The 25,844-nt window shown below is 44.3% G+C and overlaps 1 protein-coding gene across 6 annotated transcripts in view; it reads right to left on the bottom strand.

Annotated features, from left to right (window-relative positions):
* Positions 1-255: 255 nt before the first annotated feature.
* The window catches only part of ZHX2 (zinc fingers and homeoboxes 2), a 75,132-nt gene continuing 49,543 nt past the window's right edge, over positions 256-25,844 (bottom strand). For 4 of the 6 annotated variants that reach the window (XM_051611442.1, XM_051611441.1, XM_051611440.1 and 1 more), the window contains 2 exons: positions 6,610-9,294; positions 256-1,543 (listed from right to left, as the gene is read on the bottom strand). In XM_051611442.1, the coding sequence (XP_051467402.1) occupies positions 6,614-9,103 (2,490 nt within the window). In that variant the 5' untranslated portion in view covers positions 9,104-9,294 and the 3' untranslated portion in view covers positions 256-1,543; positions 6,610-6,613. Of the gene's footprint in view, positions 1,544-6,373; positions 9,295-15,028; positions 15,041-25,844 lie in introns of those variants that run through there. The other 2 variants (XM_051611444.1, XR_007888683.1) reach the window with 2 other exon arrangements.

Here is a 25,844-nt window from a genome sequence, read left to right as displayed (position 1 = left end):
ATTCCCAGGTGCTCTTCAACATCCTGGCGTGGGCAACAGCCATCTCATACCAGGGAAATAAATGTCAGTAGTTCACCAAGTTCATTTAAATCTGGTTAGTGTCTGCCAAGCTGATTACTGTAAAATGAGTTAAAACCCTAATTGTGGCTTTAAAGACACTGAACTCTTGTGCCCCAACGACAGCTGCTGGCAGCTGAGTTTGGGCTTTAAACAGAAAAAAAGAAATAAAACAAACAAACAAAAAGAGATGAGAAAAAGGTTACAAAAATGTTTAGCCTTTGTTTTATTGGGTTACAACAAATGAGCAACAAGTTAGAAAAGTTGTATTTATTCAAACTCCCTAGCATCATATTTGTGCAGTGTACTGAAAGGTGGTAAGTTTCCCAAACCCAACTCATCAGAGGAACACACTGAATGGCTCTTGCATCCACTCACATTTGCAACCGCACTCCTGCTCTCCCTTCTCCTGCTCCTCACATGTGCACGGACAGACACTCCCACACAAAACCAAATTAGCAGTACTTGAATAAAAAGTGCACTCAGGAACCTAGGATTGAACTAAAAATTTAGTGGCAAAGGTTAATCAGAAATTTCTGTTGTGCACTACAACATCTAAAGCTGGAGGGCAGACTCTTGGTCATGGTGTCCATTGTTGTACCAGCTGGAGAAACACAAAAAATTCAGATTATGAAGCATCTCAGTTTCCTCACTCCAACCCCTCGGGGGTTGTACTGCATGTTTAAACAAAAAGTGCTAAAAAACAAAACAAAACAAAAATGGCATTCTAGCCAAATCTTCAGAGACCCACAGCTGGGCCTGACTTGTGAAAAATGAAGTACAGAAGCTGGAGAAGATTCGCCTTGTAGGAGCACAGAAAAACAGAGATTTAAATACTTCAACCAGTAGCAGGTGGCCATAAAACAAAACAAAAAAGTCAAAACAACAAGAAAAAAACCCAAACTCTAACCACTCCAGAAGGACCCTCCCCAACCCCGTAAAGTGTTTAAGTGGCCTGAAATGTAAACCGGGGTGGAGATCTAGGCTCAGATGTTGATCCACACTGAGACTCCAAAAGATTGCAAATCTGTCCTAAAACACTTCAGGAAAAAAATCTTCTCTCCCTTCCCCACAAAAAACACTTCCCTTCCCCAAGCCAACCCCCAGATTTTGCAATGACATTATATGCAAGAATAACTTGCACCTATTAAAAAGTTAACAAAATTTCCACATTGTACAAATCTGTTCCAGTAGAGGCAGAGGCTGGGCAGGAAAGTCAGTGGGAGAGAAGCTAAGGAGAAACCTATGTACAAGGGCCCTTTCCTCTTTCTTTCTTCTCTTTTTAATGCAGTAGTAGGACTTTGGCACTATAAATGATCCCATGATGATGCTCCACGAGGGTATTTCTTGCTGTGCCTCTGCAAGCGCAGGCCGAGACTTGGAGTCACAACTCACTTTCTCACCCCAGGCAGGAAAATAGAGCTTTCTTCTATTTTCAGACAGCATTTCCCCTTCAATGTCAGGGCAGTGCAGCTCAGGAGTACCCCTGCAAAAATGGAAACATTTTTAAATTTTAAAAATTATAAAAGGAAAAGCAAATCATTTTTGAAGGCCCTGTGAGCAACTATATAGCTGCCAACTAACACAGCATCCCGTTCACATCCCTGCAGACACAACAACACTGGATTTTGTATGAACCTGAAGTCTACACCTATCAGGGCCTGATGCTGCAGTAGGGTGCTGGATTTTTGTTGCTTGTAACACCCAGCTGATAACCCCCAGGCACGCTGCCCATCCCTCACTGCTTTTACACACTGGCTCAAAGACAAGGTGCACAAGGGTTGAGGGCCGCTACCTTGTGACCACAGGACAGATGGTGCTAAAAGCAAGAAGGCTTCAGGCCTTTCTTCCCCAGTAAATCTTTTCATTAAATATATTTTTTTTCCCTCCTCATTATTTTAGGAAATAATTGTACAAAGTGCAAGACAATGGGAAAAAACTGCACGTGCCTGTGCTCTGCAGAGCAGCTCCCTGGCTCTGCTACGATTCCTGCACCTACTTAAAAGACTGCACCACAGACCAGAGGTTAAAAAATAACCCCAAAAAAACCCAAGCTTCAAATACTCACCCACCTACACATATCCCCAGTTCCCAGCACAGAGCCAAGACTTCACGACAGGGATTATGTTTGGCATATTTTTTTTCCCCTCTGAGGTGTAAACATGCAGAGGTGCCAGCACCCACTCAGGCTGGAGCTGCCGGCAGCAGCCCCCGGCAGCTTTCCTGCACCAGCCTCCTCCCCCAGCTGGCAGCAGTGCTTACCCAAACCTGAGCTAACCCAGGATTTCACACCTCTTATGAATGTTGCTACCAGGTCTGTTATTTCCCACAAAAGCAGTAAGCTCTGTCTGGCATCTGCAATGCAGAAAGCAATGTAGTTGAGCCCAGTAAAAGGGCACGGGATTGCACCAACACCAAAGGCAAAATTCCTCCCAGTGCCTGCGACCTTTCCAAGAACAACAGCCCCTGCTTCTCCTAACTCCTTGGAAAATTTTAATTGCTGCGTTGGGTTTTGCTTCCACTGGTTGCAGGGGAAATGGCAAGTCCTCCATGCTTCAGCCTTGCTCCCCAAACTACTTTAGGGTGATTTAGGTGCTTAGAGTTCTGGAAAAGCCACAGGTCAATCCTGCACTGGCTTCAGGATGGTGCCTTGAGGCCCAACCCCAGTACCAGGCACTAGGGCAAGCTTTATGGGTGAAAACCCAAACCACAAAATAAATGAGAAATTGGACAGACAGGGAGGGAGACCCCAGTGCTGTGCACTTTTACCAGTTTCAAGCACTGAGGAATGCACTGGGCCACCAGCACCGAATGATCTTATCACCTGCAGGGGCTGGAGATTCCAGAGGACCCAAGACCACCTCTGATCCCCAGTACAATGCACACAGCAGAAGCAAGGAGTGACTTCCTTTGGAGCCTTTTTTTTTTTTTCTTCTTTTTTTTTTTTTCTTTTTCTGATGTGCAATTCCCAGACATGGTTTTCCTTTGGCACATCTCCACAGAGCAGAGGTCACAGTCATCAAGAGCCAGGGCATGCATCTTCTGGGATGTCCCCCTACCTCACTCCCACTGTGAGCCTGGACTTTGATGCCCATGTCATGTGTGGTTCAAGCTCAACATGGAAGTCATGAGACAACTCTAAAGAAGAAAGTTTACGGTACAGAAGGTGGCGGTGGGGAAAAAAAAGTGTGCTTCTGAGAGCAAACCAAAAGCTCTGGGCTGAGGAAATACTGATCTTGGAAAAACCCCAAGGGGAGACAATGCTGTGAAGAAAGCCAGCAGTAGCTGCCAACCACGCTGGCACGCTCTGGTCCTGCTCTCATGTCTGAGCTGCAATTTGCTGTATTTAATTTAGAACCAGTTTCTGTTTGTCAGGCTTGTGCAAGTGGGGACAACAGACCTAATTTTGACCCATGCTGTTGGAAGGCAGGCCTATCTCTATTGATGGCAAGGGAGCTAAAGTATTCACTTGATAGAGCAGTTGGGCTTTGTTACCAGAGGCTTTATTACACAGCAAAGGGAGCATTTTCAGTGATGGCTTTAGTGTACCCACCAGCAGACACTCAACATCTTGCAGGTCCTGATATCCCATGGGACAGGTCTCCCAGCCTCGCTGTTCAGGAAATGTGACCTGCTCTGTGGAATAAACCCAACTTGCCAAAAGCTTCAGATACAGACCGAGTATACCATCCCCTAGTCCAGGGATGGTATTTCAGAGCCTGGTGTGAATCCTGCTAAATCCAGCAGAATCTGCTGAACACAAGTCAGTTTTGAAAAATGCAATTTTCTAAGGTGTAAAGTTCTGTCTAGGCTGTGACACAAATGCTCCATATTAGTTTCAAAACCTCCTAAAGCCACACACTGGAATGGAGAGTGACTGAGATGGTATGGAAGAGCTCAGGTTTTACAGAAGCCACACACAAGAGGAACACAGAGATCAGTCACTGAGGAATGTTCAGTTTAAACTACATACACCAAGCTGAGAAAATAGCAGCAGTATGAATATGAAAGAAGTGTGTTTCTGCCCGACACAGGGTTCAGCAGTGAAATTTTCACACGACTGTGGCTGTGTGAGAGTCAAGTGGAGGAGAAGTCCTTTGTCAACTCTTCACTCTGCCTCTTACATGTGGCCAGGACAGCAACCTGACTCCTTTAGTGCACCAAGGAGTATGATGTTAGGAAAAATCAGACTTTTATATGACAACAGGCAGAAACAAACTCTCTGTCAGGTCTTATGCAATCTTTGCTTTTGAGTCATACCCTGGATGTCACCTGAGATAACACCTTCTTAATTTAACACCAAAGTTTAAGTTAAAAATTATGTTAAGATAGACATCACAAAGGCAAGAGTGAAAGCTTATCCTGAAGGAAAAAGGAGCTAGCCAGTAGGTGGGATTTTTCCACAGGTCCCATCAGTATGGGGTATAAAGCTTCCAGCTTTTGTGTCACAACACCTGTGATAATGTCTCAGAGCAGACACTTGTGGTTCTGGGCTGAGACTTATAGGGAAAATACAGGAAAATGAAAAAGACTTCGGGTTTTTGCAAGTCCCTAGGCCAGCATGCTGAGAAACAGTCACAGTGCAGAAGACAAAATGGTCCTCTGATCTTACTGCACAGCGTTGCTAGCAGAGGCTTTGCACAAGTGCATCTCTTTTCAGTAAGTGTGTTTTACAACCAGCCACAGGAAAGCTCCTCATCAAAAGGATAATCCCACAAATGTTTAACTGAGATCAAAGTTCTTACTAAAATTCCTCTCTGATAACACTTGAGCACCTCCACAGCCCTGGAGCTTTATGGTCAGCAGCTGTGCCAGGGCACAAAGGCAGGAGATTCACCTCAACCTACTCTACACTGTTCACAAGTGTGTTTCCCACACAAGCACAGAAATGCAGGTCCCAAACCTACATTGCTGGAAGAGGGTTGTTGCAGAGCTTGATTTCATGGTACAAGAGCAGACCAGATCCTGGCTCTCCTTTCTTATGTGGCTGCACAACAGTGGCACCCCAGTGTGCCTCTGGCTGATATTCCCATATCCTTCCTCCTTCAAACTCTGCCATTGCCACCCAGGTAACACAACCTACTCCTGACATCCCTAATTACCAACTTCTGCAAGCATAATGCAGGGCCTGCCTCGCATTGCAGACTGGAGCTTTGAGATACATTCTGATCCAAAAGCTGCGATAATGTTTCTCAAAATTAGCCAGTACAATTCAAAGTAAAACCACTGCAGCATTTCTCTTTTCAACTCAGACAAAATTTCCAGGAGACTTTTGGACAAGTATTGGACAAGGAGAAAGTGCAGGGGTCTAGACTAGCCAACAGAGCCTGCTAAGAGAAACTGCATCTCTGCAGGAGATAGTAATTCAGTTCAAATACTGCCAGCTGCAATAGTAAAAGCCTTCTGTGCAAGCGTGGAAGGGCTTTTATCCACCCTGGCTCTTGTATTTCCTTTTTAATTTTTTATACTTTTTTTTAATCCAACATATCTTTTAAAAAGAAACTGTGCAACGTATTGTACTTATTAGAAACCAGGAAGCTACACATCCTTTAAAATAGGTGTTCTCACACTGCAGTTGCTAACGCAGGGTGCTCAGCTTTCTGTGGGATAAAGTCTGGCTTTAGGGGAGATATTCTGTTTTACTGAGCACAAAATGTTACAGGCTCCAGTGAACTCGATTCAACATGCAAGCCAAGAAATGCTGACGGTGCTTGCTCCAGGTTTATACCTGTGCAACTGTGATCAGAAGCAGGCTTCAGGTTTCCAAATAACACGTCTTTCTACATTGTGAAAAGATCATATAAAGCCGTCCTTAGAGAAAAGCCCTGTAGGTTGCTTTTAAATTCAAGATCCTGTGAAGGAAAGCTGCTAAAACACCCACAGAGCTTAGTCTGGGGCATTTCCTAAGCCTTTAGAGTGAGCAAGCGGAACAAAGCCAGGATGGAAATAGTTCTCACCTGCAAGAGGAAGAGGCATATTTGCATGAACCACTTCAGGCCCCACAACTTAACCCCCCCCCCCCCCCAACTTGCTGTTGCATAAAGAAGCATCTTTGTCCTAGGCCCTTCCCCCAGTAACCTTTTATTCTGAGCAGGGCAGGATGCTGCAAAGGACCTGAGGTGCAAAAACAGGCACAGCCTCTGTTCACAGGAGATCAATGATCTGTAAGCAACTACCATTCCAACTATTTCCTTGTGTGGCTCAACTGGATGTTTCACATCAAGCCCTGCAGATGTTACAAAGGTTGTTAAAAGGCAGAAAGTTTAAGGTTTAATCACTTATTTCCATTAAAAAAACAGACCCAAACGTCCCTTACCCAGGACTTGATCCACAAGGAGACAAGAAACAAGTCAAACAGCACTAACCCCTCCCTAACACGCAGCTGCTTTAATTTACAACCAGGATGGGTCTCCCCTGTGTTCAGGCATCCAGCAGGCACAAGGATCCAGCAGGGATAGGCTCCAGGACTTTATACTGAAGAGGGGCAACGGGATGCTGGAAGCACACCCAGACAAATGCAGGCTCAGAGAAACAGGGCCCCACCAGCATTACCTGTCTATACATGGGAATTTTCTCCAGATATACTTTCAGAGTCAAAGTCTGCCAGCTCTGCCTGGCCTTCAGGTGCTGTGTGGCTCCAGCTGTCCGTACAGTCCGAGGCAGCGTCATCCTCACCCACTGTCACCTCCACCCAGTTGACCTCTGCTGGCTCCTCATTCTCCTCGCTGCCATGGCTGTTACACTCCAACTTGTCTGTACCCTCTGCTTGATTCCCCAACAAAGACTCTTTCAGTGGTTCACAGTCTCTTTTTGCTCTCACCACTAGCTTCCCCCCATTCTCTTCATTCAGTTTTTTATGCTCCTGGTAATGCTGCCGAGATACCTCGTTACCATTCTTTGGACTCTCAGTGTTCTTTGATCCCTTTTTCTGGCTTTGCTCATTATGACCATCAAGAACGTGCTGCTGCTGGTACTGGTCAATCCATTTAAGTGACCCTGTTCTTAGCGAAGACCTGTTCTCTTTGAACCAGCGAACTATTTCAGTTCTTGTCAGCCCAGTCTGAGATGCTAACTGGTCATACTCCTGGGGCGATGGCCACTGGGTCCTTGCAAATGTGCTTTTCAGTAGATGAATCTGTTCTTGGTTTTTCTTAAACGTGGTGGAGGACCCAGATAAAGCACCAGGGAGCTGGGAGCTAGTCAGCAGTTCTGTCTGGCTTATTGCACCGTTGGGAGTTCCTTGTTCTTTAGTTTTTCTGTATGATCCCATTGAATCCAAGACAGCTTGCTCCATGCTGTCCCTTATCTTTCTTCGCTCAGAGAACCATGAATCTATCTCTCTCCTGCTCAGCTTAGTCTCCACTCGAAGCCTATCCAATTCTCCTTGGGTAGGAAAAGAGCTCCTTAGGAAACTCTCCTCAAGGGCCTTAAGCTGCTCTTGGGATTTCTCTTTGAATCTCTGGGAAGTAAAATCTGTGTATGGGTGAAACGAACGGCTGTGCCGACCAGCTGAAGGTGCTATTTGATCTTTCCCTAAAGCATCGCCAGGGATATGCACAACACCCTTTTGACTTCTGTACCTGTGGTCACTGAACCACTTCTTGATCTCGCTCCTGGAGAGACCTGTGGCCTCTATCAGCCGGTAGACTTCTGCATCATCAGGAAACTGGCTTGCCATGAAACTGGCCTTCAGTTCTGCTATCTGCTCCTTTGTCTTTTTTCGCTCACTGGCAGGTGTCAGTGGTACAGCAGTCAACTTGGCAGGAATCTCAGGCACCTGAACTACGTGAGGACGCTTGGCCTCTGGGGCACTTGATAAGGTCTGTATTGTCCTCTTTTGCCCCTGGTTTGGGGCAACAGCAAGTGTAATTGGTGAGCAGGAAACTGTTGAACCATTTGACACTGGAGTCAAAACCAGACCGGTCTGGCCCAGTATCTGACAAGGCAAAGCTGTCTGGATGATGGGCTGGGGCATTTTTGCAGTTGTCAAAGGAGCTGGCAAGACGGTGATTGTTTGGGGAACTGCCTGGATAGTGCCATTGAACATCTTCTTTCTTGCCTCCTCCACTTCTTCAGGAGACCAACTTATGCCATGCTTCAAACGTTGCGTAGCAAACCAGATTCGGATTTGTTCTTCTGGATGTTTGGATGCTGCTGTCAACCACGACAATTCTGCTTGTGTTGGGTAAGGAAATTTATTAAAGGAGTTGATCATGGTTGCATTAGTGTCCAGTGCAGAGTTGTATTTGGTACTGTTCAGAGGTACCGGGACCTTGGGGACAAGGTTAATATTTGGTGGTAGCTGTACAGAGGGCATAACGTGGGCTAAGACATCATGGAGAAGGTCTCCATTTATACAAGCAATAGCTTCAGTGGCTTCAGTTATGATGCGGGGGAGAGCACCATCCATATGGTTTTCTGTAACTCCCTCTTCTGGCTTTTTGGGACCCTTCTTGGTTTCCCCTTTAGGCTTTCCCAGTTTCATCACTGGTGTTTTACTTGCACTAATTCCCCCATGAAGGGAATCATCACACTCTGCATTTTCTAGCCCACCACTTGCGACAGTGACATTGTTTGCAGTGGCCTCAATGGACTGCTCCAAAACAGTCTGATTATTGCGTTTAATTAATTTCAGTTTAAAGTTAGTCTCTCCTGGGTGGTATTTTGTGTTGTGGTCAGATAAAGAATCGTATTTTTTGGTTGTGAAGTTGCATTCAGCACAGACGTAGAGGGGGTTGAGAATGACATTTGGGTGCTGAGTGTCAACATGCTCTGTAAATTCATTTAAATTTTGTGTTGAGTAAGGGCAGTATTTACACTCATAACCACCCTGGGGCTTCTTAGAGGGATTTTCAGTTGGGGGCTTTGCCTCAACCACTTCGCAGTCTTTGACAGAGCTTTCTGAAGGCCAACTTTTCTTAGAGTCCTGCTGCAGGGTGCCAGCCCCCTTCTCTTTAGGAGCCTCTGCGCCCTCAGCACCTTCCTGCTCTGTGACTTCAGAAGCTCTCACCATACAGGGCGTGGTTGACTTTCTTTTGCTAGCCATGGCAGCCCCTGGCAGTGGGCTGTTGTCCCAAGTGGTGACTTTTTTTTTTGACAGGGTGGGCGATCAACTCAATAGATCTTGCAAACAACTCCAACCTTCCTTGATTACTTTACTCTGTTTTGTTTAATGAAGAATTTCCACCCTGGCTGTGACCATCAGCTCCGCCAGTAGACCTGTCAGCTGCATGACACCTGTGAAACAAAGTACACATTGTTAGGCACTTATCTGTAAAACACAGATCTAGCAGAAAGCCACAGCACAATATATGTCCTTTTACAAGGCCATTTTGGACAATGCTGAACTCTTTCTCCCCTTTGTCATCAACTTAAGAGTCAGAAATCTCCCCATAAAGCATAAAAGCAATGGGTAATTCACAATGAAGTGTGCCACAGGTAGAAAATGGCTTTGAAACAAGTAAAATTAACAGAGAGAGGATTTTAATATCCACTAAACTCAATGTGTTTAGCTGGAAAAGAAAGAAGATGCTTCTATAAATACTGCTTCTTTTTATAGAAGCTGCAGTTTCTATTAATTATTATTTTGAAGCCTGAAGGTTTGAAATTGAGTGTGATTTATATTAAACTTAATTACTTCCCACTGTCACTTACCTTGTAAATATGTCTACTAAATGATTGTGGTTACTAATGATGGGTAATTTCTAAATAAAACTATTGGGTCTGCCTTGGTTGTAAAAGTAAAGACAGAAAGAAGTGTTAATTGAAATCAACAAAAGTAAAGACAGAAAGAAGAGTTAATTGAAATCAACATTTTCAAAGGTCTGTGTCTTGACAGGAGGTGGGTTCAAAGAAACTGCAGCAGATCTATGGAGGCCTATCAAGTCTTTTCTGGAACAAAGCTTCCTTAAAATACCACTTTTCACTCAGTATTGACAGATGTAGCTAGCAAAGGTCACAGAAGCTCTTAGATCCCTTTTAAAAAAGATGCCTTCCTGTGACCCTGCTGATATTCCTATCAAATCCTGATATGTGCATATCACTGCCTAGAGAATAAAAGAAAAAATACCAGTTTTTAAGCAAGATTCCTATGTTGAAGTGGTTTTGGAAGTTCCCAAATGTAAGAAATCTGTAAAACACATTTTTAAAAGGTTCTGAGGTCAACATCAGTCAGCACAACCACAAAGGAAAACCACAGCAGCTGTTTCATGATCTACCTGCACTCATTGGGATGCATGGAAGGAGTGGAATTTAACTGTCATAACAGACATCAATGAAAACAAACTGATGTCAATTTCCTGTTTGAGAAGATGACTTTTCTAACCAATGCTTAACTTGAATTTGCTACTCTTCACAATCAGACAAGTTTTGGATTTGTAATACATCCAGGCCCAATGAAAAAGACCCAAAACTTTTCTACAGACAAGGAGTCCTTAGGATGAGCAGGGTAAGACACCAGGGTTTACAAACAGGAGGAAGATGGAAAGTGGACATGCAGGAGCATGACCTGCATTGATTTTTGTAGAAGTGTATTAGATGAAGATCTAATGACAGATGTCCCTGCCATGCCAGAGGGTTTGGACTAGGTGATCTTCAGAGGTTCCTTCCAAACCAAACCATTCTGTGGTTCAATGATCTCATGTCTAACCAAACACAGATTTTCTCATTGTGAAACTTGTACCTAATAAGCTGCATCCAGTGCCCAGCAGATGTACAGATCAAACAAGATAAAATCCCACTGCAGCTACATCTGACCACACCCAACATGAGCAGACAGTCCGTAACCACCTCAAACTCTCTCTTGCACGTTGGCATGAGAGCCAGAAATAGTTGCTGTAAAAGCACCTGCTCACTTCTCAGTTCTGTTTGCAGCTGATGAATACTCTGCAAGTCTCTAGAGTGTATTTCTGCTACCCTGCCCATCACAGGTCATACCACTCCTGTATATACAGCAACTCTAAATGCCAGAGGAAGCAGCTCCAACTGGGAAATAAAGAGTCATGATGGCAGTTCGAGCTCCATGTACTCAAAACTCAGCATGAAGCAACTCTCCATATATGAAACGCTTCATACCCAAATTCTCCACGAAGCACCTTCTTGTGAAATGCAAGCTGTGAAGCACTAAACACAGAGCATGGAGGAGATTCTGTGTACACCTTGTTACACTGCAGATGTGCCAGGGTGACCATCCAGTGCTCTGCATTCACCATCACCTCCACACCTCCCAGCCCTGCTGGAGACCGGGGATGCTTGCACATACTTGCTCCATTTCAGTGCAGTGCTGGAGCAGCTGATTGACTTTCAAGGGTGCATTTAAGCTTCAGGCATTTATCTGGAAAATGGGGCATCTCTGCTCAGCTCCATGGAGGGGGGATGGGGCTGCCCATGTGCTTATGGCTCTGCCTCAAGCATCTGGCTCAGTCAGAATGACACGGTGTCATTTTGCTCTAACCTGGGACCACCAACATTATCATCATCATTCCTCAAAGCAAGCACCTCTGAGCCAACATCTCTTTTTCTGCTTTTTTTTTTTTTTTTTTTCTTCCCCTTTTAATAATAAAACAAGCAGATGAACAGTGGAGGAAATGGTGCCTGGTTTTATACAGATTTGTGCTGTCTAACCTTTAAACTGGATTACACTGAATATTCTCTGTTATTTCCACATATTCCTTCAAAATTCCCTTCAAATTCCCCTCATACTTGTCCTCCTGCAGAGTATTTTGGCTGTGATCTGTGGCTTGTGTCCCACTGCAGACAGAATCAGAAGTTAGAGATAAACATGCAACTGTCCAAAGGCCCATCTTCCTGGCCACCCATTTTTAATGATGCCTGCAGAGAATAAGTTATCTTTGAAGCTTCTTCCTTTGTAACAAACCTGACTGAAATGGACAAAAAGATGTGAGAAAGGAGCAGAATGGGCTGTGTTAGCCTGGCTGTTGCTGGAAATAAGGTGAAGGTGGTCGGATCACCTCACTCTACACTGCAGACCTCACTGCACTTGTGACTGATTTTCATGGATGAGGGGAGATACAAAGTAGCGCCCTGGGAATGGGTGGAGGAGATGAGGATGCAGCCACGACTCCCAGGATACTCCTCTGTGGCTTGTTCTCTCTCCCAGACACAGCTGCACCTAATGGTCTGCTCCTTTTCTGGTGAATGACCTTCTGCAAAAGTCATGTGGCAAGATCAGTAGAAGGAAGAAAAATAAAAAGACATCAAAGACAGAGCAAGGCCCACTTATATTTCACTGAATACCACCCCCCTCCCAAGGAAGAAAGAGATAAAACCAAAAAAGATATAGGAATGGGATGGGAGACAGTGGAGAATGAGAAACAGCTAGGTTATATCTTTGAATCAACCAAAGATTTCTTAAAAGTCAGACTATAAGTTTTGAATTCCCCAATCTCTGGAAGCTCAGTGAGTTCTGTGCCACATTAGGTTGCTGGGCTGAGCTCCCATGTCTCATGATAACATAGGGATCAGACCCAAGCAAAGATGCTCTGATACATAAGAAGGGCAAGGTCCCTCCAAAACAGATATAAATGGGTAGATGGATGAAAACTTCTGCCTGCTACAGTTTTACTAGAAAATTGTACAGTTTGTTCCTTCTGTTTCTCTTGCATGTCCTATTCTACAGAGTGTTTTTCTGTATTTCTAATTACTGCTTGGTAACTCCACACTCCGAATAGTTTTTCTGCCACATAAGGATAATTAATCCCTGTATAAATCAAATCCAAGTGAAATGTTTCTTTTTGGAGGGTCAGTAACAAACCAAGTAAGGTTCAGTCCAACACATGCAGTTTTGGGAAGCAGGGGAAGACCATGACCAGTCAGAGATCATCTTTGTCACTTCAATCTGTGTCCTGAAAAGAGGGGGAGGAAACAAGACCCAACATTTTGGTGAGTGAGGAGAATTTACTGGGACCTCCAAGCCATGGCTCCTCCAGGACCTTGGTAAGGGTGTCACTTGGGATAAATCAATACACAGTTGCTGTGGAGGATGGAATGTCACATGGCATCTCTGGGAGCCACAGGGTGCACATTTGCCATGTCCCATCTGAGGACACCAGAGAAAGCACCAAGAGCATCTCACAGCTTTCAAAGGTGAGCTGCTCAGTTGAACATAGAAGTCCCAGTGGACAGCTTTAAATAAACAGTGTGGCTCTTGACAAAGCTGCTAAATGACTCTACTTCAGCTCCTAAGGAGAGAGTTGGGTCTCCTGGGAGGTCACTCTGCTGGAGCTCAGCTGACAGAGGAAAATGCAAAACTGATTCCACAAACCTCTGGATTTCACCTGCAGATGGCTGATCATCCAACTAGTGATGACCTCCAAAATTTGGTGTGGGGGAGAGAAGTTACCCCTCAGCAACAGCCAAGGCTTAGCAGCCAGCACCTTGTGATTGGAATCCGAGCTACACTTCATCTGAGCTGTATCCATGGCACACGTGACAACCTTTCAAGGACAACATTCACAGCTGGTGCTCAACAAATGGGGCTGCACCAGGGACAGGACAACCTCTATCCCTAAAGCTGGCCTGCTTCACTGTCTATGTTTCATTACAGATGAGACCGTGGAAAACTGACCTCCTATTTTGGCTGCTGCTGCAGTGGGGTGGCCACAGACATGGGGTGCAGGGCTGCTGCTGGCGGGTGCCCCAGGAGCAGTCCCTGGACATGCAGAGGGAAGGCACACCCCACCCCTCCAGCTCACCTGCCACATCTCCTGCTTGTCGTGCCATGCTGCTGGAGGTTGAAACAAGTAAAACCGTCTAATTTTATTAATTAATTAATTTTTTAAAATGAGCAAACTCACAAAGCAGCAAAAGGCAACCAGGTGAAAAACAGAAGTGCTCATCTCCGAGCAGACAGCTGCCATTGTGAACAAGGTCCAAATCAAACCACAGAGAGCTCCTGTGCAGGAAGAAGAGCTTTTGATTTGCTTTGCTTCAGCAAAGCCATCCAGGATGGGAATGTACAGATCAGAAGCAACATGTTCTTATAAACCTGTCTCCCCAAAAGTGCATCACAGCAGTTACAAGTGAGGCTCTTATCTGTTTTTTTTTTTAATCTCTGGAATTTGTTTAGTTAATGAAATAATCCAGTCACAGTCCTGTGATGTTTCAAACCCCTGTTAAAAGGGCTCTGGAGAATCCAATGTGAGAATGAAATGGTATCTAATCTGGCAACTTCATGTGTAACTGAGGAAATGACACATCATCTACCTGGTTGCCTGGCCCCAAACTGGAGAAACTGAGGGGAATCACACAGGGAAAATAAACCATGCCTTTAAGCCTGGCTGGCACTGGAAGATGTTTGCCTGTGTAGCAATGCCACCTTCTAGCAGGAAAAGACAACTGTATAGCTCAAGAAAGTGGCTGGAAAAAAATAAAACAAAAAGCTTTCTCTTGCTGAACATTGAAATCTTTTCATTCTCTGATATCTTTCCCTTGTGCATAGCTAGTTTGATATTTCTCCTTCCGCAAAAAAGCAAGTATTTGGGTAGAGACTGAACTCCTTTTCTGCAGTGCTGTTCCCACACAGGCTCCTCCGAGGTGGTGGTAAAGTTGGAATTTTCCATGGCAGCTGGGACACAGCCCAGTTGCACGAAGCATCAACCAAATCCCTGTAAGTGATGGATGGGGAAGTGGTAGGGCAGTGGAGAGACAGGGTGAGATGATGTCTGTCTTGTCTCATACCCCAGAACACAAATGAGTCTGAAAAAGGCTGTCCAAAGACAACCAAATTTGAAGGGATGTCAAATAAAAAAAAAAAAAGGAAAACCTTAACTTTGGCAACAAGGGAAAAAGCACACCAGAAAAATAGTAATACAACAGAGGCTGAAACAGGTTGAACCTCCATCCAGTGAAAATGGATCATTACTTTTCACAGATATACCTTGATTTTTTTCTTTATAGAAACAAAAGCCAAAACACCACCACCAAAAAAAAAAAGAGAGCAAAACTTTCTTACTTTTAATCTCACTTCATCATTTGCTTTGCCCTGTGCTAGCAAAGGCTTCCCAACACCTGGCTGCATCCAAAAATGAACTGCAGGAAAACCTCCACCACAAGGATACCTGCAAACCAGTGCAGAAATATAAGGGGTTTCATTTGCAAGAGCCAGCTGATGTTTAAAGAGGGTGGAAGCTTTTCATTGCTTTGCTGCTCAGAAATTCAGTCTCCACGAAAAGCATCTTCTCTGATACACAAGACAAGCAACAGTAATTTATGACTTTGCAACCAAACCAAACCAAACCAAAAAACCCCCCAGAACCCCAAACCTCCCTAGCCCCCCAAAAGCTCTACCCTGTGTCTGAACATGATGTTTAGTATTACAAAGGTACAAACTTCTTATAGCTTTTCCATGCTCCTTCCCCAGCTGGGGGATGCAGTGATGGTAACAGAGAAGGTGCTCAGCACCAACTGAAGCTCACTAAAAAGGACTTGTTGAATAAGTCTTTCAATCCCTCTTATTTTTTGGATACTATCCCACTTTGCAAGTGGATCTCAGCAAACCTCAATGAGGATGTCACAACACTGCCCTCAAATGCCAGCCAGGCCTGGCTGCCCACTGCCTTGTGAACACCACAGACTGCTTTTAAAGCAGAGACACCTCCTGCACCACTTTTTACCTGAGCTGAAGTATTTGCCACCTCTCCCAGAACATAAAACCAACCACATCACAGTGCTGCATCTCTTCTGCATCTTTTCTGCATCTCAGTGGGTCCATTCATTTCTGGCTAGGTTCAGTGATGGTTCCCTCCCTCTCAAACCTCCCAAGCTTGTGGGTCCCTGGCTCCTCCAGGACTCAAGAGCAGGTGTCTCTGGGAGCATGTCTGCTTTTAATGCTTGACTCCAACCTGTGTGGCTGCCCAGAAGTCATGCCCGTGGAGTTTAGAGCAGAAATTAATTGATGTTACTTGGCAGCATCATAACTCCCCCATGACCATCTACTCTTCACCCATGAAGGCTGCAACAATGAAAACGTATGCAGCACAGAGCAAAGCTATCATCCTGCTCCCTACCAAAGTTGCTGGACTCACATTCATTAATGCTGTGGTAATATTATTCTCCTACCTTTGAAAGGATGAGAGGAGAGTTGAGATACACATTTCACGGTGCACAAAAATAACATGCTTAGGGTGATGTTTTTCCTTCCTTACAACTGTTTTTAGCATGCAGCTGCTACAGTAATATCAAAAAGCACATCAGCTAGCACAGCAAAAAAATGCTGTTGCTCTCCACTGTGATAAAACACTTAAAATATTGCTTAATTATATGCAGGAGAATAAGCAGAAGCAAACCAGGGCAAATAATTCCTGCATGATGGATCAGGACTGTGATGATTTGCAAAAGAAAACCACAGAAAAGCAGTGAACTACAGAGCAGAGCTTTTACAACAGCATTTAAGTCATAGCAGCCACTTCTGCTGTTCTTTGTAAGCTGGATAAAACACAATTAATGGGGAGGTATACAAATCACTACAGCAATAATTTTTGCAGACGTGCAAAATAAATTTGAAAGTGCTATACATTTTCAATTTGTGTGTGTCAGTGTAGACATTTCTAATTAGAAAAAAACCCACACAGATGTTTGAAGCAGGGTGCTGTGACCATGAATTTTTTGTCTATGGAGAAGCAGCAATTGATACTTTTTCTTTCTTTTAACTCTCACACCTTTCAAAGGCAATCAGCAAACCAAACTGCCTCCAGGATTCCTGACTCCCCCAGCAATGTATCCTGTGAAACAGGATATCAAGATGTGTGTGAATGGGGGCAGAAGCCAACCCAGTGCACATCCTGCCTCTGCCTTACACCTCTACAGTATGGTTGACTAGAGACTGCAAAAATAAATAGATAAGACAAAAATGAGGGGTTTTGACAAAGATGGACTGAGAGTAAGATGAAATAGGGTTTCAAAAGGTATCTGCAGTAGTAGATAACCCTGGAGAACAGTGTGCCTAAACCAACCCACATGAAAGCTGCCTCTTCACATTAACAGCTCCGCTGCGATGTGACCACTGTGTAGAGGTAAAGAAAAGTATTCTGGAAAACACAGGTATTCTGGAAACACCCCCCTCTGTAGACTTTCCCAGAATAGGTTGTGTCAGGCAGTCCTGTGTAATAGGTATATCTCAGAGTATACCTCTCACAGGCTATTCTTTTGTACTAAAATGTTCTCATTCATGCTGCTGCAAAGCCAAAGATGTGGGAAAAACAGTGAGTTTTCTGTGCTGTACATCACATGAAAGCAAGTGGCCAACCCCTTCCCAGACAAGGGAAAACTGAACATCCTGTGCTGTGAATTGTCTATTATAAAGTACTTACCTGCAATTGCTGGCTTGTATTTTATTTTATTTTTTTCTCTCTTTTTCAATGCAGGCTTAATTTAGTTGCTAAAATCTGGGTTAGGCCTGATTTTAGCTTTTTTTTTTCTCTCTGGAAAAATAACAGAATCATCTACCCAGGATGAAAAACATCACCTTACAGGCTGGTTCATGTCCTGAACCTATATTTATGTTGTAGCAATGGCCACTTGGCCCATACAAAACGGTGGCCTTAATCTCAGGTCCAGTCAGAGATGATGCCCCTCCAGGAGGACATACACTGGAGTGGATGGGGCAATGATGAGTAGGAGGAAGAGAACCAGGGTGCTGAGGTGGGGCCAAAATCCAGGTTGTCCTCCTTTCCAGCCACTGTTTTCTCCTCCCAAAAAAGTGCTGGCACCCCACATCTTGCTCATGAAATGAAGCACATGTACAACCACGACTGGCACACAAGAACTGCAGCTCCCACTGGTTTCTGAAGTTGGTGCAGTCCAGGAAAAGCTTTGTTCCTTATAGTGTGGGTTTCTGTCAGAGGCACCTGCTTCTGGGTCTTGCTGAACACATGGCTTAGCTGGTGTCCTCCACCAGTCACTGATGCCCAGCAGCAGAAAGGGATCCAAAATCCCAGTGGCATCTATGACTATGCATGGTCAAAACCCGAAAGTTGCTGATGGGTATGCTCCTGGGGGCTCTGTCTCTCCTTTGGAAAGGAAAAATATGAACTGACCTCTTCTAAGCAAGGTGCAAAATACAGCTGGATATATCAGAAAATGTTCTCAACACCCGCAGGAGGGCTGAACCTCTATCCAGTGCCCTCCACTGGTGGCTTCCAGGGGCAGCGAGCTCTGATGATTAGTCACATTCTCTGTCAAAATTATCTGGTGGTATGTTTAGTCCCAGGGTGGGTACTTGCATGTTCATAAGAGAGAAATAAAGACCAACAGATTTCTTAAGAGAGAAATAGAAACACTATAAAAACATTCGTTCTAATTAGTTTAATTACTTGTCTGTGCAGCTCACTGCATCCTCATAATTGGACCGAATTAAAGTCACTGGATTTAAGCAATTCTTCATATTGCATTTTTATCCAGCACCATGTGGTGGGAAGATGAGAAACTCACAGACACACAAAAAAAAGATCTGTAGGCATTATCTTTAGCTAGGTGGGTAAACCCTGCATATAGCCACCTTTGATTTTATGCAGGAAAATATAGCTTATTCTGTTTGAATATTCAGCTTAATTTCTTTTCAGGTATGCTTTTAAAGAGTGAATTTTTCTAGGAAGGGAGAAGTGTTAAAAGAAGTACTCTTCACTTAAGCAACTTTTAAGCAATCATTTCCTTTTTGTTAAGATCAAACATCTTAACAGTAATGTCTGATCCCCTTTATCCTTTGTGCCATCATTCCATGACACTACCACCTAGATGGGGTACAGTTGCATAAATTTTACTTATTGCTATGCATTCTGTGTATCATTATATGTTCTCTCTCTTCAGATTCATTGTTATAATAGGGACATTATCATGATGCCTCCAAAGCAGGAAGAAAATGGGTTATGACAGAATCAAGATATTTGATTTCTTTACTCCATGTGCTTACAAAACTTAAGCAACAGTAGACAAGTTTTCCTGCTTTAGTGCTTCTCACACCACTGGCCTCCCTCAGCAAAGTTTTCTGCTCTGTGAACCACAGCACCCAGCCTTTAGTCAGCTGAGAGTCAATTATTTTCAAGTAAAATTATCAAGGCACTCACAAACACTTTTGCAGGTAAACTGCAAAGGGAAAACAAAGTAAAAGTCACATGTATATTCTGGCTGCCCCTCTTGCATGGCTGAATGGTAGAAATAAGCTCTAACTTTCTAAAAAAAAACAAACCCAAAGCCTTTTGTTTCTCAAGAAGTAGCCCCTAAAGCCCTGAATGTCTTGGCTCAGGCAGCACATCACACCCATCACAGCAGGAAACAGAGAGAAAAGCACCCAGAGAACCTGATGGAGGGGAAGGAGCGAGGGCTGAGGCCATGAGATATTTAGTCACCCCTTCTCAGAAGGTTTTAGGTATAATGAAAAGAGAAGGAGAAGAAATTAATGTAACCAGGATGTGAGGTCTGAACAAGACAGGCAATACATGCAGACTATTGGCCTGCCTGGCCATCACCATTTGTCCAACATGGAGAGCATCCCTTGCAGCAGACTCATCCAACACAACAGCAGCACTGAAGGAGTCTACAGAGTTCCCAAAAGAAACAGAGGAGCTCAACAATTAACACAAAACATTAGTAACTTGTGTGTGTCTGTAGCTACACACCTCCCCCTTTGACTCATTCACAATGTATTAGGAAAAACGCAGATGGTTTGTGCTTTATAACGCTGATGAGTCACTGCACCTCTTTCCTTTCTACCCCCAAGGGCTTCTCTGTGTATCTTCATGTTCCCCGATGATGACTGCAGATGAAAGGATGAAACACTACAAGCAGACTAGCATAACATCCCCCTCCCACAGGATGGTTTTAACCGTGCCAAAACTCCACTATTCTTCTCTCCTGCCCCCATTTCCCTGTACACTCATTTCTGCTTTGGTGAACTCAATGACTATCACCTCAAGTCATCCAGACTGATGCTGCTCATGAAGTCTGAACTTTCACACTGCCAGGAAAAGCTTTGGGACACAATAACTTCCTGTTCTAAAATATTAGGTCTAGCTTAGAATTGTAACACCTAAAAATATTCACTTCCTGAATGGAAAGTCCTGAGCTATTGTGACGCTACCAAGGAAGCCCAAAAGCTGCTTTTGGGGTACAAAAAAGCATCTTGGAGCCCACCACTCTCATTGCTTGCCCAGTGATGCAACAGAAACATTCACCTTGACATTTTCAGAAGCAGGAATTTCAACACACCTGCCTTAAAACCAAACCACCCTGGGAAACTGCCAGCTGGATTTTCATTCAAACACCCAGTGTCCTCCAGCCTCAGCCAGAGAATATCAAACAAATCTGATGTCAGAGGTGCTTCAGGACATCTCCAATTTTAAACACATGAACATTCAGCCATTGGCCTAACTCATATAATTCAATACCCTGATGAGCCAAGGAGGCAGACCTCAGGCATCCCACATCAAAATGCCATGTTTCTGTCTTGGGGTGCAAACAGACACCCATGCGTGCACTGCTGCTGGCTCGGGGCAGCATGCTGCAGACACCCATTCTGCCTGTGCCCATGGCCAGGTTGTGTCCCCCACTCGCCAGCCAAATTCAGATGAATGACCTTAAACTGCTGGCACATGATGCATGTGTGTTTCCCAACACTGATCTCTACTTGGGAGACTCCAGTGATACAGATGAATGCCTGTATTGCTGGGAAAATACACCTATTTCCTCAAACCCATTTCAGTTTCCTCCAACCATAGCTGATGCCCACTCTTCCAACTAAGACTAAGATGAAAAGCAGGTGTACAAGATCAGCAGGGCACGTCTCCTGTTCTAGCATGCAGGAAAGGTGGCTGCTGCTGGTTAAGAGGAATGAGGTGCTAGAAGCAGCACTTGCCTGTGCAGTGCTTTGGATTGCTGTGACCTTGGTTCTGTTGAGGGGCTTTTCAATGATCTTGGTGTAAGTAACATTCACTCTCATCTTGACACATTTTACATTACATTTTTTTGTGTGCTACTTGTTTAAAGGAAAGATTGCTTCAAAAGTGGCCTTTTATCAGACCACAAAAAATATGATTCCACATCTGGAGCCTAATGTTGTGACTTCCAACACCCACTGCAAAATAGGTATTTTTTCTGGGTCCTTTCCCCTTATGTAGAAATCTGCCTTAGACATTTAATGACCTGTGGTGATCAGAGGATCTCACTGGCCCAGTATTTGGAGGCTTTACAGCTGTTAAGACATATACCCTCACAGCAGGCCTGTGAATTAAAGCACTGCTATTATCCCCATTGCTCAGGTGGGCAATTAAGGCACGAAGAGAGTGTGGCCGAGGCTTTGTTAAAGGGCCGAGTCCATTTACAGCTTGCTGCCACCGAAAGGGAGGGGGTAGCAACAGTGCAAAAAACAATCAGGCCTTATCTAAGATCTTCAGGAGTGCTGGAAATCACATCCAGGTTTTCTGTGCTACAGGATACTGCTCCATCCTCCAGTAAATTCAGGTTAACCTCCTGGCTCGTGAGTTAAAAATATTTAACAGCCCATGCAAAACGGAGCAGATTAGGCCCCAGCAAACAAGCACCAAGGTGCAAAACCACACAAAAACACCACAGCTCTCACTCACCAGCAGGCTTATGGGAGGAAGTAAAAGTCTGAAGATCAAAGGTTTGAACTATCTGCCTTCCCTCAGAAATCACTCATTAGGCCAGGTGCACTTTAGAGCAAGTGGCAGAGAAGCCTCTGTCCTCTGCAGCAAAACACATCACCAGCAAAGTTGCACCAGTTCCTTCTGGTCTTCCTTTACTTCAATGCCACAGTTCAAGATTTCAAATGTCTTTTTTTAACCTAAATTCTGCAAAAAGTGAGTATTGTAGGGTGCTTTTTCATGTGATGAAAACTTTCTCATGATGACCCCACCTCATCCTAAGTCTGTGGGCACAAATCTACTTGCTCTCTTCTCTCTTTCTGGCTCTGGAAGAGAGGAGCCACACCTCTTTCAGTCAAGGGCACTTTTTTCCTGCTCTTGATAATACACACTGAGCATTCCTAGCATGCATTGCATTATCCCTTCATCCGTTCCTTGGTCAGCTCTGAGGTCAAATACTGATACAGTGACCCTCTAAAAGATGCTTAGCTACTCTGTTTTCCACCATTATAATCACATGCTGTGCCTGCTACAGTTGTTTTATTACATCTGCTCTACTTCATCTCCTGCAATTCCCACTTAGATCACCTCTGCACATAATTTTCCTCTTATTGGTTTCAAATTTTATCTCAGCACTTTGTTTTCAAAGTGTATTTAATTATCTCTCCTTTTGTTATTAGGCACTCAGACCTCACGCCCATACAATACACTTTGCTTTAGTATAATCCTATAAACTGTGTGACACATTCAGCACAAGAGGCAAGGAGACAATAAACAGCAAGTCCAGGAAGGTATTTTGAAACATATGTATGCATCCTCTTCACTGCAGGTCACAGGACACTCTTCCCACTTTTACTGGACATTTAAGGCATTTAATACAGGATGAAAAGCCACCAACTATTGTCTATCATCAGAAACCAAAAGCTAGCTGATGTTCCAGATATCTACACCATCTGAAGCTCAGAATTATTAGTTCTTTGGAGCTGAAGCTATTCACCAAGTAGCACATTATTCCTCTGAACCAGCATTCTAGTATATTCTGTCATCCAACAAGTAAGCTCCCAATCAAGTATTATCTTTATGATAATAACACATTATACATACATTTATTTAAAAAAAACCCAAACCAACAAAACAAAACCAAACCAAACCCCAAACACACAGAGTTAGGAATCCTTTCAAAACTGTACTTGCTTATAGGGAAAATGCCTGATGTGGGGAACGGTTCATCTTCTCTCCCCCTACATAAGACTAAACTCCTTGAGATGCAGTAGCTGAGACTTCAGGTGGGGGTGTACCCAGTGTATTGTGTGTCCCTCCAGGCGCCTATTAGGCAGGATTGCAAACAAATGCATTTCCCCCCCTGGGGATCACAGGACCAAAGGATCTTCCTCTTCCTCCCGGGCAGTCCCCCTTGCTGCTGCGATTTGCCACAGGGCAGAGCCGCTGCCCTCAGTGAACAGTAACAGTTTTGCTGTTGGGAGAATTTGGCATGGCCACAAAAGACCTTTGTTCGTGCCAGTAGTTGGGTGCACTATGCAATCCTTCCCCCTTGTCACACAGAGCTGGATTTCCACAGCCGGGTTACAAATGCTCCCAGACGATTGAAACCCACAAACCCCAAACACTGTCCCCTCCCCAAGGTGAGATCCTACTTCCCATGTCAAGAACTACAGGATGGAGAAGACAGAGGGAGCAGTCAGAGCTTTTTGGGGCATTAATTGCTGCAAACTCTAACCTGACTTGCAGCAAAGACGGGTCTGAGGGATGGCCAGAGCTCTGCCCTCCATCTCTTTGCAGGACTTTGGCTACCTAGATACTACAAGACCACCTAAATACAAGGCTCTCCAATTCCCAGGTATATTCTTGTCCTCCAGAGGTGAGAATTATGTTGATCTAACACCATGAGATATGCCTCTGTGCCACATTTCCCAATCTGTGTTTCATCTGCCAGCCTCTCTGAGCATATGTATATATATTTATTTATTTTAGTGCTGCAGCTCTAGGGCACTGCTCTGAATCCATCCTGTCCCATCTTTCCTTCCACCAGCCCTTGCAGCAAGGATTCCTGTGCCAAGAAACAAGCACCCAACTCCCAGGAGCACTGGAAAAGGATGCCAATATGGGGGACTAGGGACAGAAGTTGAGCACACCCTCACTTGATGCTGCTGGAAAAGAGTGGAACTTAGTGGAATGTGAATGTCTTTGCATTTTGATTTCACCTAGAAATAGGAGAAGATAACTGCATCATTCACAAAGTATTTAATATCCCATTTCAAAAGAAACAGTGCTTCTCATGGAAGGGAGGGGAAGAGAGGGGAAGAGAGGGGAAGAGAGGGGAAAGTAACTTTGGAAGTAAATGAAATTTCATAAGACCTGATTATGTATTAAAAAATAGTAAAAATTGACATGCTCGTAAATACAATCAGACTGGCACAATCCATGCCTTTGCAGACTTTCCCACAGAGTACACCACAAAGAAGGACTTGTGTTGTTTCTTCTACTTCTCATTTTAAACATCAAGGGATGCACAACAAACCAATTCCTACTTCCAAAACTGAGCTTGATCTGTCCCATCCAAAGCTTGGATGCTTTGGCATTGGCCTGGAATGCCCCTTATGCTCCCAAACCACAGAGGGACTATGTTTCACCCAGACAGATGATTAGTATGCTGAAGAATAAACTACCAAGGAAAAGCAAACAGAAAAAAGAAATGGAACCCCCTCCCCCATTAATTTACTTCTTACCAGTGGAAGTGTTTGCCATCAGAGCACCTTAAAGCGTGACAAAATATTATTGGCAGGCACCTCCTCCAGTCTCCTCCCATGGGTTTTAATCCAGGCATGCTCACTATGGCATGGGCCTCTTTGTCTCCCTGGTGCTTGGATTCCCCCTGGGGCTACTTCATAGTGAGTCCAGATGAACAAACTGTAACAATGATGCTTGAGAAATACTTGAGAAATGCAGAAAAGGAGGAGAACTGCTCCTTAAAACAGTTTCTCACTGAAGGGTATTTTTTTTATTTAATCTGGGTTTCTTCTCCTGTTTCTGGTGAGTAGGAGGGATCTCACTTGAAAAAGCAAAAGCTGGTTTATACACACAAAAAACTTCTCCCTGAGGGAACATGTCTTTGGTGCCTCCTACGAGGTAAATTGATTATTTCATGTTGCCTTTTGGTACGTCAGAAATCTATTGTTGAGCAATTTTCCTCCATTAAAAAGTATCTGAAGAAATTATTTTTGAAGAGTTTCTTATATGTAATTGATAACCCCCAAAAGCAAAGAAATGGAATAGCTAGTCTCCAAAAGGATTGCACCCCAGCAAGTAAAACACAACACCATGAAGCAACAGTAGGAAGGCAGAAGCACAAAACCAGGATTCAACCCAGAAGGCAGCCACCCTTGCTGCTATCTAGGTCAAGGGAAGGAAAGCAAGACCTGAGCTTAAGTTTGTAACATCCCATAAGCCTCATTAGCTCAGTTTTCTTCTTATTTAATATGATTCATGCCCCCTTCACAGCCCATCTCCCCTTCCTGCTATGAACTCCAGAGATCTGCTGGTCTGGTGGATGATCTTGCTATTTTTTTCCCCAAAAAGGTCAAAGGGAAGGTGGAAGAAGAGCATTAACCTCGTTCTACCCATACCTGCAACTTGTAGGCTCTGGCCTCCCTTGTTTGCCAGCACGGCTGGCAAGGTCCATGGAAGAAAGGTGTTACAGCTGTGTTAAGTCTTACAGTTTCTGAAAAAATCCTGTCATTTGGGCAGCCTGTGCTGCCTCTCTAGGCAAATGGAGCCAAAAATCCTGCAAAGCCCTGAGAGTAACTACCAGAGAGCATTCAGGAATGGCTTGATAAATGTTCATGCCAGGAGAGCCCCAAAATTTGGGACCAACTGTGTGACATGGGCTCAGAAACCACTTCCACTCAGCCCATGTGCTCTCAGAGTTTTACAAGAAGTTTGAAGGCCCATGTCCTCCAGCACAGTACAGCAATAACCCTGCATGCCAGGGCCATGAAGCCTGAGAGGCACAGAAATGGCCAGGACCAGCTTTGCAGCACCGTGCCCAGGGTGCACTCTTGCTCCCATCAGCTCCAGCACACCCTCCTCTTTCCCCCTCTTCCCTGCCCTGCAAAACAGGTTCCAACCAACCAGTCATTAAAATCCAGTGTGACA

Source organism: Apus apus, chromosome 2 (assembly GCF_020740795.1).
Source record: "Apus apus isolate bApuApu2 chromosome 2, bApuApu2.pri.cur, whole genome shotgun sequence".
Taxonomy (NCBI): domain Eukaryota; kingdom Metazoa; phylum Chordata; class Aves; order Apodiformes; family Apodidae; genus Apus; species Apus apus.
Note: the sequence above shows the minus strand (reverse complement) of the source record. Positions and strands in the feature narration are given on the sequence as shown.